At 40.8% G+C, this 19,088-nt stretch overlaps 1 protein-coding gene across 1 annotated transcript in view; it reads right to left on the bottom strand.

Moving 5' to 3' along the window:
* Window positions 1–517: 517 nt before the first annotated feature.
* ube3d (ubiquitin protein ligase E3D) overlaps window positions 518–19,088 on the bottom strand; it is a 35,932-nt gene continuing 17,361 nt past the window's right edge. The window contains exons 9-10 of the mRNA XM_049584358.1: window positions 16,274–16,412; window positions 518–960 (exon numbers count right to left, since the gene is read on the bottom strand). Of these exons, the coding sequence (XP_049440315.1) occupies window positions 940–960; window positions 16,274–16,412 (160 nt within the window). The 3' untranslated portion in view covers window positions 518–939. The remainder of the gene's footprint in view (window positions 961–16,273; window positions 16,413–19,088) is intronic.

The raw sequence follows: 19,088 nt of genomic DNA on the forward strand, positions 1-19,088 counted from the left end.
TGAATGTCTGTATAAAGATGTCACAGCAGGACATCCAACAACACTGAGATATTTTAGTCTGAACCAAATCACAGTCTGACATTGCCATCCCTAGCATCACACCACTAATGTGTAAAAAGTACTTTGACTTTCTGTGAGAGCTACTTGACCGACCAGCTCACATCATGATACATTTTAGAAGGTGAAGAGTGTTTAACTATACATTTTCGCAAGGGTTCTCCCTACCACGCATGTTACATAAACACCATCAATCCCTGGCACACACAAATAAACCCACAACTAGACAAAAAATCACCTAGCTCCACAAGCTGTAATTACACTCAAGTGGAGGATGCACTGCTGTACCCTGGGGCTGAAGTGCCTCTATAATAAGCTTTTATCAAGAGCCAACTCAAGAACACTGTCCCACATATCAACCAGCAGTGCTCTCTGGCAGATGGAAAAGAAGAAAGGCAGAGGTGAGACTTTCAAAAATACAACAGTTTAATCTGTTTTTGTTGAGAATGGTAAAAAAAAAAAAAATACAAAATTAAGTTTAGGCATGGACAAAAATACAATGTACACATACAGGCTTTGAAACCACTATGATACATGTTGATTTAATTATACATAAGAAGTAAAAATTATACAACAAGATGTTATCATCTACTCTATGAAAAACTATTCTGACAATGTTATTCTCTTCCACTTTTGCATTTACTGGATGGGTGTTAACATTAAGAAATTTGGCAACAACCTGTTTCAACATGAATCTGTCTGGAGGAGTCGACACATTTCCTTCTGTGGTAATCTCCATTCTCATACTTACTGGAAAACTGTGCAGGATTATACCTTAACAAATACAAACATGTTCACAAAAGTTCCTCTCTCAGCTTTTTCAGCATCCTCTTGAATTCTCCAAGAGTGAAGTCTTCACCTCCTGGCATCCGATCTTTGGCCTCACAGTCTCAGGTACGCCACCTGAGAACAACAAGCAAAAAGTTTAGGAGAGGTACAAATCTATGCGGACAACTGTGACACATGAGAATAAATTAAAAACAGATTAACTTTCAGAAAACTCCACTTTGTACTGTACAATGAGGAATTTTGTTCCCCAAAGCACAGATGTACTGGATCTCTACGGTCTGCTGATCAGCACAGAAACACATTATCTGCAATTACCGCCTTCAAACAACAAAAACACCACAGGTGGTAGAGATTTAATCAACTTCAAAAACACACATGCAGATAAACAAAGCGCAGAAAACAAATCAGCTCTGCTCTGCCTTCCCTCCCTCCCTGCCTCTCTCTCTCTCCATCTGCTATTCCTGGGTGTTTGCCTGCTGCAGACAATGGTTGCGCTCCACTGAGGGCTCTATATTGGGATGATGGATGAGGGCATTTGCCTCACTCAAGGCCCTGTCTACTCCTTCCCCAAGCCAATGTCTGCTCGCCACTCAACCGCATCAATGGTAATTCATACAAATGATAACAAACGGCAACTAGAGGTGAGCTGTGAGGCCCAGAAAAAATAAAACAAAGTGTGATGAAGAACCTGCCTTTATTTTTTATTTCCTCTTAATATGTTTACTGTATGCACCAGACCCCAAGGCAAATTCCTGGTAAGTGAAAACCTGACAACAAACCATATCTGGATTCTGAACCAGAGCAACGGAAGTCTATGTAGAGGAGAGAAACTGGCCTGTGTTTGAAGGGTTACTACATTGAAGTTGGAGAAAGGTTGTACAGTGCCCCATTTGACAAGTTGAGCAAGGCACAAAAACCACAACTCCTTCCATTGAGCTGTACAGTGACTGACATTAGAGCCGAGGCTGCACCAGGCAGCCCCAGAGTGATATGAAACTTGAGTGGAATGATGTTGAAACACTGAATGAGCTCTTGCTTTAAGCCTTTGAAAAGTTTATTTAGAGCTAATGTATTTCTCTATAACATTTAATATTCATGGCAAAATAAGCAAAAAGCAAATTTAAATTTCTGATTAAAAAAGCATGCTTATTTGCATTTCATTTAGGGGGCCCTATGATGCTCTTCATAATTTTCTGCTATATACATATACTGTATATAATGTTACAGTGAAGGATGTTCATATAAAACATGGCCAAAATTTCAAATAATGAGATAAACATAGGTAAAAGTGATCCATGTGAGCAAAAACCTCAGACTGTTCTGTATATGCTGTTACAGTTTTTTCTGCTTTCTCAACAAGCTGATGACAGCTTGTGACTGTCTTCTTTATATGGTCATTTGCTCCAGACACGCCACTGCAAGTGTTTACTTTACATACATGCTACATGTAGCTACATGCTAACATCAGGGAGACATGTCATCTTGGTTGCCGATGTTAATTTCTATCTGATATCAGATCATATTCCTGTTGAAAACATGTTATTTTTTATAACAGGAAGTGAAACTACACTTGGGGGCCACTGTCAAACAAGAGGAGCTGCTCTGTATGTAGATATAAAAGCTTATACTAAGGTAACAAAAACACAACAATTCTTATTTAAGGTGATTATAAGCTACTTAAAACATCAATATGAATATTATATACTGTACCATTTCTGCCAATAGATGCCCCTAAATTCTACATGCTACACCTTTAAAAGTTTATTACACAAAAACTCAGCTCCTCTGAGACTGTGTAGGTGTGGTTTGATCAGATTTGATTGACACAACTGTCATCGCATTTTGATTGTAACTCTCATTTGAGCACAGAAATGCATGCCATCACCTTTTGCAACAAAGCATCACCCACCCCTGACCAGGACAAAAACAAATACATAAAGATAAATGAAATATTTCAGCCCCTGGCAATGGCCCGGGTATAAGTCCGGCCCGGGCCCTTGTCTGCATGTTCATCCCCTCTGTCTGCCCTGCCTTAACTGTCTGTCTGTTTCACTATCTAACAAAAGCAGAAAATGTCTAAAAATAATCTTTAAGAATACATAAATAAAGATAAATACAGTACAGAAATCTACCATTATAAATATTGAGTTATTGGTTGATTTCTGATTAAAATAAATACTTCTCAGGGTCTTTAAAGCTGCTATAATCTATATGTTTATGTTAAGCAAGTGGTGGTTCCTCTATGGCCCTGAACCTCAAGTATAACCACAACACAAAATGTAATGTTCAAGAGGCATACCAGCTGACTGAGAGCCTGACTGAGAAGACGAATCACAAGCATATCCAAAGACTCACTACTTCCCGCTTGCTCCTGATGAGTACATTTAAAGGGTCTCTATGGGGGAATTCAAAGTGCATCAGTTGTCTGGACACGGTATTCAGCATGGAAGTAACTGAGCTGGGGCTAGCAGCTAATGGTGCTAACTCCATAAACAGTGCTAAACAGCGGCGACAGTGCTGAGAGTGCTAACAGTGTTAAGCAGGGTGGGCGCTACATTTCCACGATGACGCCGCCCCCATATTAGTGGTAACCACCATTTGAGTGCAGTGCAAAGCGTTGGTGATGAGCTAGCTGATGGGATACGCACATGCACAAACATGCATGTGCAGCTGGACCCCAACAAATCACAGAGGTACTGTGAGTTTATTCCCTGCTCAGTGCACCATTACTCTACTGTATCTTAACAAAGCCAATAGTGGCTTGCTGCTGTATTAATGCTCTGAATGTCACCTACAGAACCTTTAACTTTTTTGGGAATCAACTGTTTATTTAATAAGATGCCACACACAAGGGGTTCTCAGGTAGCTTATATTTAACAGCGGTAAAATTACATGAAGGTCTTTAAACTGGCAGGGATGCTGACAGCAGGTCTTCCCAGAACACTTGATGATAATGTGCTTACGGGTGTAACACTTCTTTGATCTCATTGAAATTCCTTTGAGCACAGCGAAATAAAAACATCACTGCAAAGCCTTTAGAGTAATGCATCTACCTGTGGCAAGAGATAATCTTTGGTTTTATTTTCCATTTCTATACAACAGCTCTTCAGTTGAGGAAGGGACTTTACACAAGCGGAGGTTAATGGGTGAGTATTAACAGGGTCTGAGACAATGACAAGAGAAGAGAAGAGAAGACGTGAGGAAGTCTTTCCAACAAACACACACTCTTTGATGCGTGGTGCCAGGGACTGTTATCATAACACTTAAAACTTGGCGAGCGGCATGGTAAATGTTTCTTCACACGTCAAGAGACAGACAGAAGGTGTGGAAAACCAGAACATGACGGAGGAAACGAGTTGGTGCTGTTGCTAGACAGAGTAATACAATACACTGAAAGCACAGTCTTGCAGTTCAAGCAGATAAAGAGGTAAACAAGGATATATTCCTGGCATTATGGACAAAGCCACTGACCCATATCATTTCACTTACCTCTGTTATTTCTATTGTCATCCTTAGAAGTGTCTCCACACCACTCTAAGGACATGGACAAATTTAAACAAAAGAACCACAACTGGTTCTGATTACTGCCTTTTGAGACTTCAACACTCTCTGTTAATGCTACATAGTATTTCAAGCAGTGAGTAAATGTAGCTGTCATCAACTTATTACTAGGCTGAATGGTACTTGCTGAGTGCACACATGATTAATGAGCAGCATTCTCAAACAACATATTCCAATGTGGTTAGTAAGGACAGGAGTAAGGGATAAAAAAAAGACAATTGAGTGTAATAAAACGGCTCCCTGACATTTTTTTAGCTGCACCCACAGGCCAGACAGGCTCATTTCAGCCCTGAGCATTATCTTATTAAAATATATATTCCCATATTCGTGTTTAGGAGGAAAATAACAATCACCAATCACCAATAAGTGTTCTGATCTTCAGCAACTTAATGGTCACAAAAATAAGCAAGTTTCCCTGAAATGGCTGGCAAAACGCTATTTGATTCCACATATTCACGTGTCTTCTGTAAAAACAGGAAGCTAGGAACAACAATTTTGTGGATATTGGTTGGTGTTACATTAGCCAATCTCACGTCACAAGCAAACATAGGGGCAGCTGAGCCAAAGTGGCAGCTGCTGGATGTGCCAACGATTCTAACAGCTGCAAGGTCTAACAGTGTCAATGAAGCGTTACCTTGCAAGGGGGGTGGAGGCTGGCATTACACTTCCTGCCACCGTGGGTCAAGATGGCGGTATCAGTCAGGACAGATGAATAAGTGGCAACGCTCTTCTGCCCATGCATGGCCCAGGTAGTGCTCAGTTCAGAGTGGCGGTGATTAACAAGTAAATGAGATGGCAAATAGCAGCAAACAGCTATTTGCCATCTGATTAACAAGTAAATGAGATGGCAAATAGTTGTTTGCTGCTATATTAGCGGTCAAAGTCTCATTTTCAGAACCTTTAACCTTGGGTTGAAAGGGAAGGGGAAAAGATTGTGGGAGTTGGCACAACCAAAAACATAGACACGACCCACAACTGCTATCTAGCTCGTAGGCTCTTGTGTCCTAGTCGCTAACTGGCAGAATTTATAGTCATGGGGGAGTGACAAGTGGGGGAGCAAGTATTTTATTGGATGCAAAATTGGGAAATGGTATGGATACCTCCTAGCCCCCTACTTCTGGCCCCGTTGCTCGGTCTCACCCATGTACGAACTCAGTCTTCATTTTGATCTCAACTAGATAACTGTACATTTTCATGACTGCACCTTGCACGGCTGTGACGTTATTAAATTGATAAAATCTGTCCACAGACAGACAGACAGACATATTAACAACTGGTAAATTACTCGAAATTGCCTCTGTCGTAGTTCCCACTACAATAGGTGCTACCACAATCACATTTTGCCATGATCTCTCAGACCTTTGAACAAACGTGACAGCAACCATACAGTATAAATCCATCATTCACTAAACATCTAAATCAACAAACTGTGACATTTATGTCATTAGAGGCAAACAACACTGACTTACCATTACAACATCTTTTTTAATTAACGAACCTATCAGCCTAAATTATACTGTAAAGCAGAGATATCCTGATGTAAACACTAACTAAGAACAGAATCACAAACCCCACGCTCTGTTGATTAATTCCCCCTCTCATCCATTGGTGCACGTGCAATGAATCGAGACGTGTGCGTCTTGGGGGAAGTAATTTATTTCGACAAAATGCAGCCGCTCCTGGTGGAGAGCTGCGTCGAGTGCAGAAAGACTGAGGCGATGTGTGATCGATATATCTCCTCAGTTCTTCACTGTAAAACGTTGGATCAGTTTTGGGTTCAGTTTCTGTCTAACTGATATGCTGTCTCTGTGGGAGCGAGGAGGAGAATAACGAGGTGGGAGGGAGGTGTTTTCTGTTCCCGGGCTAAAGAGTGACACTCAGAGCTTGAGCCACTTTACACCCCATTACATCGGCCGGCCCAGGGACAGGAAGCGGGGAACACAGCAGCCCACACAGTAGACACATATTAGGGCTAAAATTATAGAAGAAAAACACACATAGACACACACACCCAATTCAAAACTGTTACTTTTTAGCTCTGATTTATTGCTGTTATAGATGGATTGGGCTGTTCGGGTTTGTACTCATGTATTGTGCTGATAACAAAATGCGAGCGGTCAGTGAGATCCACCTTAAGTGTATGGATATGACACCATTTGGTTGCATATGTAATGTAGAACTGAGCATGCCTGGACGTAATTTGGGTTTCCTTACGAACATACTTTAACACCAAATTGGATGTCCTCTTTTCAGCCTGCAGGAGCTATTTATATGGCAGCTGTTAAAGCTGTAGTAGTTTTTTTTTAACAACCTTTTTCACAGCAGGCATTCTGCACAGGTGTAAATGATGAAATTTAATTAATTCCATTTAGGTGAGGCCGTTCCAGGGTGTTGGCACTGTGCATGCTGGCTCACTGTCGATGGCTCTGTTCTATTCAAGTGTCCCTGTAAGCCATGCTGACAGTGTGACAGCATGTGCCAGCATGCACAATACCAGGAGCCTGAAACTGAAGCAGCGAAATGGAATTCATTAAATTTTACCATTTACACCTGTGCTTTTCCTACTGTGACACGTCAAAATGTGTTTTGTGGGGAAGGCCTATTGTGCATGCTTGCTCACTGGATTGGCCTGCTAGGCTGGCTAGGACACTTAAATGGAACAGATCCATTGTTAATGTTATAAGTTACCCCATTGCTTATCCTGCTATGAGTCAAACTGTCAGCAGTGAAAAAGGCTGTTGCCTATGTAGGAGTATGTATGAGCAGTCCAATGTTCAGACAACACTTAAACCTAATTACATGACTCAACAGTAACGGTTGCAAGATTGCCATTGCCAACCATTTTCACAAATTAGCAACCAGTTCTTGGCCTTTGGCTGCCATCAAAAATAGTGTTTATTATTTGAAGACCAAGCTAAACCAAATTTATTCATCTGTTTTCCCATTAATGTGGCAGATGCAAAAGTTCAGAGGGCTCTCTAACACATCTTTTCTGGCTTTGTCCTCAATTACACAATTATTGGTGCAAAATATTTCAGTGGATCTCCAGGGTATGAGGAAGAGATATCCCCCCTCACCGAAAACTGGCACTCTCTGGATGCTCAGGGTCTGTTTTGAACCACACATCTGAGGAGCTACTGACATTGATGCTGGGTATGGTAACTGCCGAAAAGATGATTCTAATCAGTTGGGAATCACCAACACCCCTCTGCTTTGAGAAATGGCTCAACAAGATGATCATAGTCATACAAAAGAAGAGAATATGGTTCTACAACACTTAAACATCCAATTAAATTTGAGCATGTGATGTCCTTCATTGACTATTTCAAAGGTAATAATCATTAAGAATATATGTCCATCCTTTACTTGTACTCTAGTAACATCTGACTATACACAAAAAAAAAAAATAAATAGGGATAATAGGTGAGTAACCAGTGGAGACTGCAAGAGCTGGCACACCCAACGACGGGCTGTTGAACACTGCCATTTGCAATTAATTCCGCCGACTGGAAGATTCTTGTAAAACTAAGAAAACCACATGGTATGTCATGAGAACTGAAGAATGCTTTCCAGCCTTACCTTGTCTGCTGGATCTTCAAATAAATAATGGATCTGATTCGGTGCCACGGACAAGCTAATATTACAGGATGGATCAGGCATGCAGGAGGTTAATAATGCTAGCTAGCCTGGACTCGGAGTTTGAGGAGCTAATTCAGTAAACAACTCAATGTTTGTTTGTTGTTGTTTTGGGATGACTGCTGGCAGATGTCAAAATTCAGAACAGCCTGCTGAGCTACTGTTAACCTGACAGTGCTGTCATCTCCTGCAGAGGCAACATCACACCAACTCTGTTAAACAAATACTCAGTTTGATTATTTCTCTCAATTTGGGTTGAAATAAATGTATAGCAAAGCACAGTGAGGGGCTGGTTGCACAACATACCTTAAGTTTGCTCCTTAAGTATGACACTTAAGATTCAGTTTTCTTAGGTGAAATTACTGAAGGGTGTTGCACGGAATCTCTTAAAAGGTTTCCATAGTCAAGAAAAGATGTTAAGGCATTTACTGAACTGAAAGAGATTATAGCAATAATAAAATTCTACTGTTTCCATGGAGACCATTTTTTGCTTATACATTCACTTGTGAGAGCCTTGGCTACCTCTCACAAGGTTGGCCTGATAGTAAAAAAAAAATAAAGAGGATAAGAAGCCATGACAACCAAATTGATCGGAGGAAGAAAAAAATTCTAAGGGAATTCAATAAAAGAAAGAAACTGAAAAGTAAATTTGATCTGAAAATAACAGAAAACATGAAGCACTGAATTTGGAAGGACATTCAGCAGACAGATGAGAGCCTTTGAAATCCAGTGAATGACGTGACACAGGATTGACTTGTGTACATAAAATACCTCGCCAATAACTGATTGGAAAGATCCTGTTACATAAAACCGCAGATCATTAATGTAAACAGGCTGGAAGAGCGCAGGTTTGGAAAGTCTAGTGATCCAACTCCAGGTGTTGAAACAAATAATGCAATTATAGTGCAAAATCAATTACTTACCATTAAGAGTGTCAATTGGGTTCTCCTGTTCGCAGAACACTCTTCTTGGGATGCCTTCAATTAACTTATTTACACCCACAAACTCAGCCATGTTGTTGTTAAGATGCAGTCAGAGGTACCTTATGTTTTTTTCATTACTGTGGTTGTTAGGGTCCTCTGTGCAAGTAAATCCTTAAGTATAAGACCAAGATAAGGTGAAATACTTAGAAAACCTTAAGGAGAAGACTCAAGGTGCTTTGTGCAACCGGCCTCTGATACTTCATAAAAGTGTTCTGTTTAATTCGGGATATGTCTAGTCCACCAAACAGCATTTAAATGATGTTAAATCTTAGCTATTAATGTTTGGGTATTGTTTGTCCTGTTAACTTACTATAGGCTAATTTAGAGTGACACTTGAGAGATTAACGTCCTAGTCTTAGTATGTTATATAGTTATGTTTTTCCATTATTATCATGGTATGTGTGCCTCTCCATTTCTGAGAAACCATTCAGGACTTTCGTATTTTATTTCATGTAAACATATGCAGATATTTGCCATATTTAACATGTTTTTTCCAATAAGTTTATTTAAATGTACGTGACAATTCTTTATCAGTAATAGCAAATTGTTTATTATTTGATCCACATAAGGTGTGAACAAAATTATAAGTTGATCTCAACGACACTGTGGCTGAATCTCTGTTGCTCTCTGGGGATAGTGTACTTTAGCTTTTAATCATTCTTCATTGTCACATTCTCATTACTGAACTGATATATGACTGCATAGCATCTTGTTTAATACAACAGTATAAGATGACTTTAAATGCCTCACCTAAATGAAATACAGTTGTTAATAATTACACCAGTACTTATTCAGCATGACGAAGCAAACTGTCTGCCATAAAAAAATCTCTACAAGTACAGTTTGGTGATGTCATATAGCTTTCAGTGTAGCTCCACTTCAGCCTGAGCAGCGGTCTAATCAGCCAGAGTAAGTGAAAGCACCTGTGGTTGTGCTGGGCCTTTAACATCCCTTCATTCCCCCGTCATTCATTTTCTCTTCTGAATAAGTGATTTTAAATTGTTAGATTACATTTTATAAATCTGGTCTCACAGTACGAATGTCTCTAGAAATACTGTTGCACCCTTACAACAGTGAAGTTAGTGGGTAAAGTATTAGCATAGGTATTAAAAATATCAACCAAAATACAAACACAATGAAACATTTTTCTTTAAACGACGCAGAAGTGATTGCAAATTGTTACTGCTTTTCTCAAGGAGGCTTTTGCTCACTTGAGCCTTCAAAAGCCAACAGTAGGAGAGCCACAATCCTCAGTACCCACCCTCTCTGTTTTTTCTTTCTCTCTCACATCTCCATCTCCCCATCTCTATCAGATGCAACTCTTCAGATCATAATAAGCCTCTAGACCGCCATCTAACTGCTTGCAGTATTTTTCAAACAGTGTTTTAAACAGGGACTCTCGGACGCTCTCAGACCATCTCTGGTAACTCTAGATGGCCCTATGATCACATTACCTTCCTGTCCTTTGCTGCCTATAGCACAAGCTTCTACTATCAGGAAGTGTTCAAGTGTGTCAATTTATCACACTCCTTAATGCTGTAATTGCTTCCAGCACCAGACAGATAGTATGTCCTATGTCTGGGTCGCTCTATCTGTAGCCTTCTCCATTTCAGTAGAGCCTAATTCCCCCTCACCACCACCACCACCTCTGTCATGTTGTTGCCTCAGAAAACAACAATACTGTTTATCATTGTAGCAAAATGTGTAAGACAAACAAGACAAACACCTCTGACTTTACATTCGTTTGTCATCCTCGGGGCTCAAGGTGTGAAAGTGAAACTATAGGGAGCATTTTACGGTGTGACACACATTACCTTTATAACAAGAGAGGATCCTGCTGTAGGTGAGATCATTAGAATGGCAGTCTGGTGTAAATCAGCCCTCTATTCCAAATTCCACTTCTTCTCAGGAAACATACTGATGAGTTTCAGCTTTGATATTGTGTTATTCCAACAAGAAAGAGCACAGCAGGATAGAAAAATACAAATACTGTCTCTCTCTGAGTTCAGGCTGACATTAGATGAGTTCAGAAAGTCTGCTTCGAATCAACTGTTGTTGAGATTGGAGTTTACTTTGTAGTACAGCTAGAAAGATTACAAACACATTGCCTCTCTCAGGCCTGTTATAGCAGGCTTTAGCAGCATGGTGGCATGCTAAACTATGATCACGCTGTAGTATGCACACTGAAGTTACAGGTGCTGTGTGCAGCTGGCTGAAACATCAATACATCATTATCAAACCAATTGCAGAATCTTGGTTCACTGTGGGCTAATCCCCGGCCCCCTAAGTTACCGTTGCTGTGTTAAGCTTTCCAATCTTCCAGTACAGAGGTTTACAGTGATAAGGGTGGCACATGTACCAATCAAAAGCTGCAGGATTTTTGAAATAAATTCAGATTTTAGACAGAGGTAGAAGAAGCTTTTTATTTCGAGCTGACAACCGTTGATTTGCCACTCGCAATGGCAACTCCTGGCAGATTTTAATAGCTGTGGCTGGCTAATTATGCTAATGTTGATTAACTTTTTAATTTTTCCAACAGATCTGTATTAAAATGAGAACCCAATAACACCCCCAACCCCCTGCAAATGTGTTTGTGCTGTGAAATGGTGAAATGAGAGTCATCAGAGGCCCTATGATATGATATGATATTATCACGATACAAAAGTCGCAATACATTATCACTACTACGTTAAACATGTTGCAATATGGTGTGTATTGGGATAAAAAACATTGCAATTTATTGCCTTTTTTAATGGCCAATGATGTCTCCAACTTAAGAACCTTGCCAACATCTCTGTTATTTACTAAGATAAAGGTTTGAGTCTGTTAATCTCACTTCAGTCATTTTTATTGCAGCAACATGTGTCTAGTGGACTGAAAAAAGAAGTTGATTATACATCATTCTAGTAGGCTACCAAAAGTTGAATTTGCATTTGTAATATTCACTATTTATACAACACACAAATTGGTACTTGGCGTCCATGTCACGATACAATATTGCCACACAAAAATATTGCGATACTATCATTTTTTCCCCTCTTGTTTCTTACCTACTTGTTCTTTGTGGTTATAAATAGAACTTTTGGCACTAAACCTCAAACCTATCCTATCTCCACTGTAGCAAATCACAGACAGAAGGGAAATGACAGGGAAGAGAGACAGAGAGAAGGAGAGAGATGCAAACCAGTGTACACAGCTGTTTCTACATGCCTGCTGAATTTGATTGATTATTGTGAATGTTCTGATTTTTAAATATAAATAAATAATATTTTGTATGTGATGAAAGTTTTGTTCAGTTTTAACAGCTAACACCTAGGTGTTGTCCAACGTGCTCAAGGCAGTGTAGGTATTTGTTGAGTTCTTCTTTGTTCATGTGCACACTCACTTTGACTCTCACAAACACATTCAATAAAATATACTGGCAATGTAATGTAAAAAAAAGAAAAAGAAAACATTATCAACCTAAAATATTATGTTGTTATTATGTAAACCGATCAGCCAAAACATTAAAACCACCGTGGATAACTTTGATTATTTTGTTCCAAAGCTTTGTTCTGCTGGGAAACCTTTGGTTCTGGCGTTCATGTGGATACCACCTGACATGTTCCACCCACTCAAACACTGTTGCAGTAGTACCCCTCCTCATGGCAACAGTTCTCCCCAGGGGCAGTGGCCCCCCAGCAGAAAAAAGCACTATGCCACACTACAAAAACTGTTTAGAAATGGCCTGTGGAATGTGAACAAAAAGCTCAGGGTGTTGACCTGGCTTCTAAATTTCCCAGGTCCCAATCTGTTTGAGGATTCTTGTGATGTGCCGGTACCCCAGATGTACCCCTAATCCAAGGTGGGGCCTCCTCGGATGAGACTTGGCTCTGACCTGTCGAGGCATGGACACAGGATCTCTGGGAGTGTCCTGTGGCGTCTGGCTCCAGTGTGTTGGTGGCAGATCCATTTAGTCCAGTGGGTTGTGAGGTGGGTTAAGCCTAGTTCACACTACACGATTTACACTGCGATTTTAACGTCGCAGAGGATCTCGAGAGCCACCTTGGGTCGGAGGTGAGTCGGCTCGGCAGATAGTCTGCCACCACGAATCCTCATGTGTGAACAAGCCTACGAGTAAGTCGCCTCCTCGTCTGTGACTGAGACTGGATATCTGGCATGCTAGAAAACTGGAGAAGTCTGACACGACTGACAAAGAGCATCAGCCAATGAGAGGCGGGATACGTTCCACATCAGCACGCAGGAGGACGGAAGAAATGTGAGGAGGACAAGCCGCAGGGCTGCCACTTGCCAGGTCTACTTATTAGCCGTGACTTTGGGATTGTTTCTAAAGTGGAGTTGCTTATTTGGGCTTGCTCTCTAAACATCACCTTTCTCTCTCTATATATATCCGTCTAATAAGTTATTTAAACGCATGATAGTTGCTTCTTTTGGGCTTGTTTCCATAGCCCTGGTTGTGTCCTACCAGCACCTAGATGGATTCCCCGGCGACTGATTGGTGCGGCGGGTTGGTGCGGGGTTCCGCCAATCAGAAGGCGACGGCGCGGGGAAAGGATATAAAAGGCTGGAGTGCCCTGCAGCCGCTGGCAGACACCTTAGAAGCTCTATTTGTGTGGTTCAGTTTTCTGTATAGTGTGAGCGTTAGCTCTTGATTTGTGTGCTGTGAGCGTTAGCTCTTGTTTTGTGTATTACCCAGATTTGGGCCAGGGGTAAGTTCACCACTGATTTCGATCACCTGCACTCATGGTTAGGTTTTTGTCACATTGTTTAGTAACACTAGGTTTAGGGGTGCTGGTCATTTGTATTTTTGTTTTCACCATTTCACTAGAGCAGTTAGTTAGGTTTTGTTTTAAGATTGCCTGATTTGTTGTTAGTCCCGATTTATGTTAAACATTAGACAGATAGCACCATTTTATTTTAAGGAGTCCTCTTTTGGTTATATTTATTTGTTGATTTGACAGCACCTGGCGGCCCTTTCTGCTGACTTCACTATTAATTTCCATTTGTCTTTATAAATAAATACACTCTAATTTGAAATCCTTCCATCGGGTTGTGTGTGTGTTACTTCCCTTTTCCCGTAACGAGCTGGGTTTGTAACACTCTCCCAAGATCTGGCAACACTGACAAGCCGGCAAGCAACAACAAAAATGGTGGCGTCCACAGGATCACAGGGAGCACGTTGTGTTTGGACCCAGGCCCTGGAGGCAGATCTGATTCAACACTGGGAAGAATATCCATGCCTTTATGATGTGTCGTCTCCAACTTTGGTGACGTCACCGCGTTATCTGGGGCTCTGTCGGCAAGGGCTTGGTGGAGAAATCTTGTGGTGTGCACACACAGGTCGTAACCCAGTTGGCAAGACTCCCGCTGACAGAAAGAAAAGATTACGATAGTGACGTGTAATGTGATCTAGGCTTCAATGACATGTACCACAGATACTCATTCAGACTGGGATCTGGGGAATTTGGAGGCCAAGTCGACACTTTGAGGTCTTTGTCACATTCCTTGGGCCATTCCTGAACGATGTTTGCAGTGTGGCATGGTGCATTATCCTGCTGGGTGGCCACTGCCATTAGGGAGTACTGTTGAGAACTATTGTGCTAAAAGATTGAGGAGGCTTTCACATCAGGGTCCAAGGCTGAATCTAAGTACACTTGACCCCAAAGTTGAGTTTGTTTGGTAAGTGCTACACTATGTATGGGTCAATGAACCGTGCCTGGGTCCCCTTGAAAAGATTATCTTGGTTGCAGTTTGTGTGTTCTCAGTGATGGTTTGCTTCAGGTGTGAATCCAACTGCATCACAACAAAAAGTGGACTGCTATTTGACAAAAGTAGAAGTCAGCAAGCAGTTGTTGCAAAGACACCGTCGGCCTCATTCAAAATCTGCATATGCACGCGCCGATTTCATTCTCTGAACTGCATGACCACTTGTGATAAAGTGGGAAGGCAGGCGAAAGGATCTTTCTTAACGTTGTCTCCAAAGTCTGAACAATAGTAGGCATAACACAATGTTTGACTCCACTGTATGGTCTTGGGAATTTTCTACACTGTATCGACAACATAAACAAATGTCCCGCATGTGATGATGCAAGTGCACCCAGGTACAGAAAAACATTACTTATGTAAAAGCTGAGCGACAGGGGAGTGCAGAGGTGGGGGGGGGGGGGGGTCTGGGGGCAACTGTACTCTATGAATCAATTGTACCTTGTGTGAAAATGCCCTGAGGTTAAAGCTGTCCAAAGCAGACAGAAAGTCAGCATCCTCCCTAGCTTATGACGCATGTAGAAGACATGGGAACAAAAGAGCAGCACTGTTCTTCCAATGCAGAGCTAATTGTCCTCTTATTAAACTTTAACTATGATAAAGAAAAATGTCTGATCTGTACTGTGGGTGTCTGTCAAAACTAAAGACCACATCGCCTTTAATTCTTTTGCTCCCACTTGTGCACATGGTGACTGTATATTTTGTTTTAGTTACTTACAGTATGTGAAATCTTTACACAAAAAACATATTTGGATAGGTTATTTTTCTCATGGCAAGAAAGTAGCCCTTCTTCAATGCATCACGCCAGTTTAGATTAAAGAAAGAATCCAAGCCTTCAAGTGAAGACCCCCTGCCTGGGCTTATAATAAAAGAGGCTTCACATGATGTACACCAGCAGACGTCCTAAAAGATTTGTCGCCGTATGTTATTCAAGTTCTGATACTTCATAGCAGGAGGAAAACTTGTTGAAGTGGTGGGAGTCATTTCCTAAACTTCCTGAGCAGGAAGTGGAGGATAATGGTGCTAATTACCCCGTCACTTTGTTGAAAAGGGGTAGGAGAATAGAGGTGTCAGCAAAGTTAACGCCTCCTATTTTCTAGTCAAAGGCTTTTTTTCTCCACAACTCGAGCTAAATATACACATTTTGCACAGTTACAGGTGTACAGAAGCTGGAATAGGGCTGACAAAAGTAAAACCTTACAATTGACCCACATAATCCCTAAAGCGAAGCTGTTAACTGAAAGCTCTGAATCATGAAATTAATTAAGGCGGGATAAAAACACAAGTCAAGCGCTGCTGCTGAATAATGGATAAACAAGGCGCTGTAAGTAACAAGTAAGTGAAATAAGTGATCGCTGTCGGCTGCAGGAGTCCCTGCTGTTTTGTACAAAGCATGAAGATAAATTAAAAGACTTTCAGCTTCTCTCTGCAGTTATTACACAATGTAGGGGTAAGCATTTTACAGTATACCGTAGCTGTCTTACCTCATAGGACCTCATGCGACGCATAGATGCAGGAAGTGTGGAGTTGCTGTCATCTATCACTTGCAGCAGCTCCTCGCACACCTTCAGCGGCAGCACCACAGGATGTCCTATGGCATTGACCTCCCAACTAGTTATAATGCTGAAAACACACACAGAGTAGAGTAGGAGTGATTTATAGTGGCTGCCACGGCATTATACAACCAACATGATGCCCAGAATAGCTGCTGTAAATCCCACAGTGAAGCATTTACCTTGATGCTTTAATTAAGTGGTGTTTGACTGTGAACTAAACGAGATAACTAGGGATACATAAACGTGGATTGATGGCGAGCGCGTGCGCACAGCATCAATATACAGTATGTCTGCGTGTGAGACGTGAAGAAGAGGGGACTGAGGAGAAGAGGAAGAGTGATTGGGAGAGGAAAGATTGATGCTCTGTCAGTGTGTAGTGCCGTTCCAGTTTGTTTGGGGTGACATTTAGCCATCTGTGCAGTTCCTGGGAGGGAAAAGTTGTCTCAAAGTTTTAACAGTTTTGCTTTTGACATCACACTGAAGACAGACTGCTTCTGTAGCTATGTTTGCATGCATGAGGAATCTGCTATTAGCCTCTCAAAAATGAATGTCTTAGTTAGGTTTAACTGTTTACAACAGTAATAACAGTAACAACTACAAGGATGACGTATAAACGTGTATGGCTAAAAAAAGAGCAATTACAAACAAGACAAATATATACAGGATATATTTCTATGGTAAATATGTACATAAAAATCCCCCCACCAAACCCATCAAAACTACCAGTCAAAAATCAGTCTGTCTTCATTGGAAATTGGAATAGCTACTGGTAGTGTTAAAGACCAAATATGCTAAATGAAGTGGAGAAATAATGGAAACAATAAAAACAACAAAAATGGCCAGCTTCAATAACATACATTATGGAACTGTATTGTCACTCTATGGTCAAAGAGGGGTTGCTATATTTTGAACAATTTTGCCATTGACCTACACAGTGTATATTTCATCTTTTCTAATTTACTAAAATGAAGAATATCTCAGATCCAATCCTCAAGGGGCAGAGGAGAGGGTGACTGCTAATGAAGTAATATCAGTCATCTCGCTAATAAGGACAAAGAGGCCACAAGGTCTGCTTTAATTCTTGGCAAGACCACTGTATCTGGTTTTACACCAAAGAGTGCTGTTGATGCAACTGGATCAAAGGGTACCTGAAGTGCCCTGATAACATTTTCATAAAGATACATAAGCGGAAATCTGAAATTGTTCAGTGGCTGGGGTGTATGGTTTTTTATGTTGGATTAAACCAAGTTTAGCACATACAGATTAAGAGTGAACCTGGAGAGGAATAACAGTTCTTAGATCACTGTTAATTTCTTCGCCTATATTCTGCTCTTGTTATGTCTTTACTCTAACAATAAGTAAAGTCTCTCAGATCCACATGAGATGACACTCTTTACCACATGGGCTGATAATAAACATGATTAATGGAGGGGCTTACAGGCAAATTCAGAACTTGTGTCCTGGCCAAAGCAATTAACCTGTAGATATCTAATAAAAATGGCCTTTTGGAATATTCGATGAAATCTGTTGGAAGGCCACACTGATGCCCTCAATATACAAATCATTACATGATTTTATGTCAAGATTAGACCACACAGGAAAAGCTCAATTTGTTTCAGAGAGGTTGAAAGCAGCAGGCTGAACCCCGAGGAGTGTAAACCAAAGCAGCCAGTGAAGACAACAAGAAGATGCTTCCATCCTCAACCAAGCTGGGACTTTATTCAAACTATCTGCACACAACCAATGCAATATTCAGAAGTTGGTCACTCAGTAAAAGAGGTTAAAATTTGATAGGGGCATCTAACCTCTTTGGTCTCTACAAGTATACTTTGCAGATTCTTGGATCCTCTTCATCCCCAATGAACCCTGAGAAAATCCGATCAAGTTAAAAAAAAAAAGATTCAGGGATAAAAATAGCCAATCTGATCAAATTATGCAGCTGTATATTGACCCAAACCAGCCTACGTCATAATTCTTTGTGCATGGACATGTAGTTAATGTTATCTACAGTAAGATTACTCAAATATCAGAATAAATTCTATAAAAAAGGAGTCAGGCGTACAATTTCCATTAGACTCAATTTCCGTGTCCATGAGACCTCATTCACATCGTACTGGACTGTGATGGTGCCTCCGACTTTCACTCAACTCATAATCAAGTCACTGCCATTAGTGACAAGCGTAATCCACTTAGGCACTGGCTCACCGATTCTCCAGCCAATTATTGGCAGTTCTAACAACACATACTGCGACCTCCAGCTGCAGTCAACTGTAACCGACTGTATCCTGAATAAGAGGGCCACCGTCCGGGGAATTCAGCTCCCCAGGCATAAAATTTAATTTAAAAATGTCAGAGATGAGTGATGAAGGATGAATGGTAAATTATGTAGGGGGAAATGGAAGTGTGAGTAACACCAGCATTTAGCTTTGCAAGGCTTCAGAGAAATGCCAGAAATAGGTGAAATTAAAAAAAAATTGCAGTTGCTCAAATGTTAGAAAAAAGATAATAACACGCACATCCCAAAGAAATACTGAAAGGGTGCTGGATCATAAACTTCTAACATGCATCAAAAAAGGAAAAAATGATCCGCACACCGGTAGAGCTCCCATTAATCCATGATTTATTTTCTGTCAAGTGACGTTTCGAGCAACGCAGGCTCTTCCTCAGACTTGTAGCAATTTATTATTTATTTATTACAAGTCTGAGGAAGAGCCTGCGTTGCTCGAAACGTCACTTGACAGAA

This window comes from Epinephelus fuscoguttatus, linkage group LG8 (assembly GCF_011397635.1).
Source record: "Epinephelus fuscoguttatus linkage group LG8, E.fuscoguttatus.final_Chr_v1".
Classification (NCBI taxonomy): Eukaryota; Metazoa; Chordata; class Actinopteri; order Perciformes; family Serranidae; genus Epinephelus; species Epinephelus fuscoguttatus.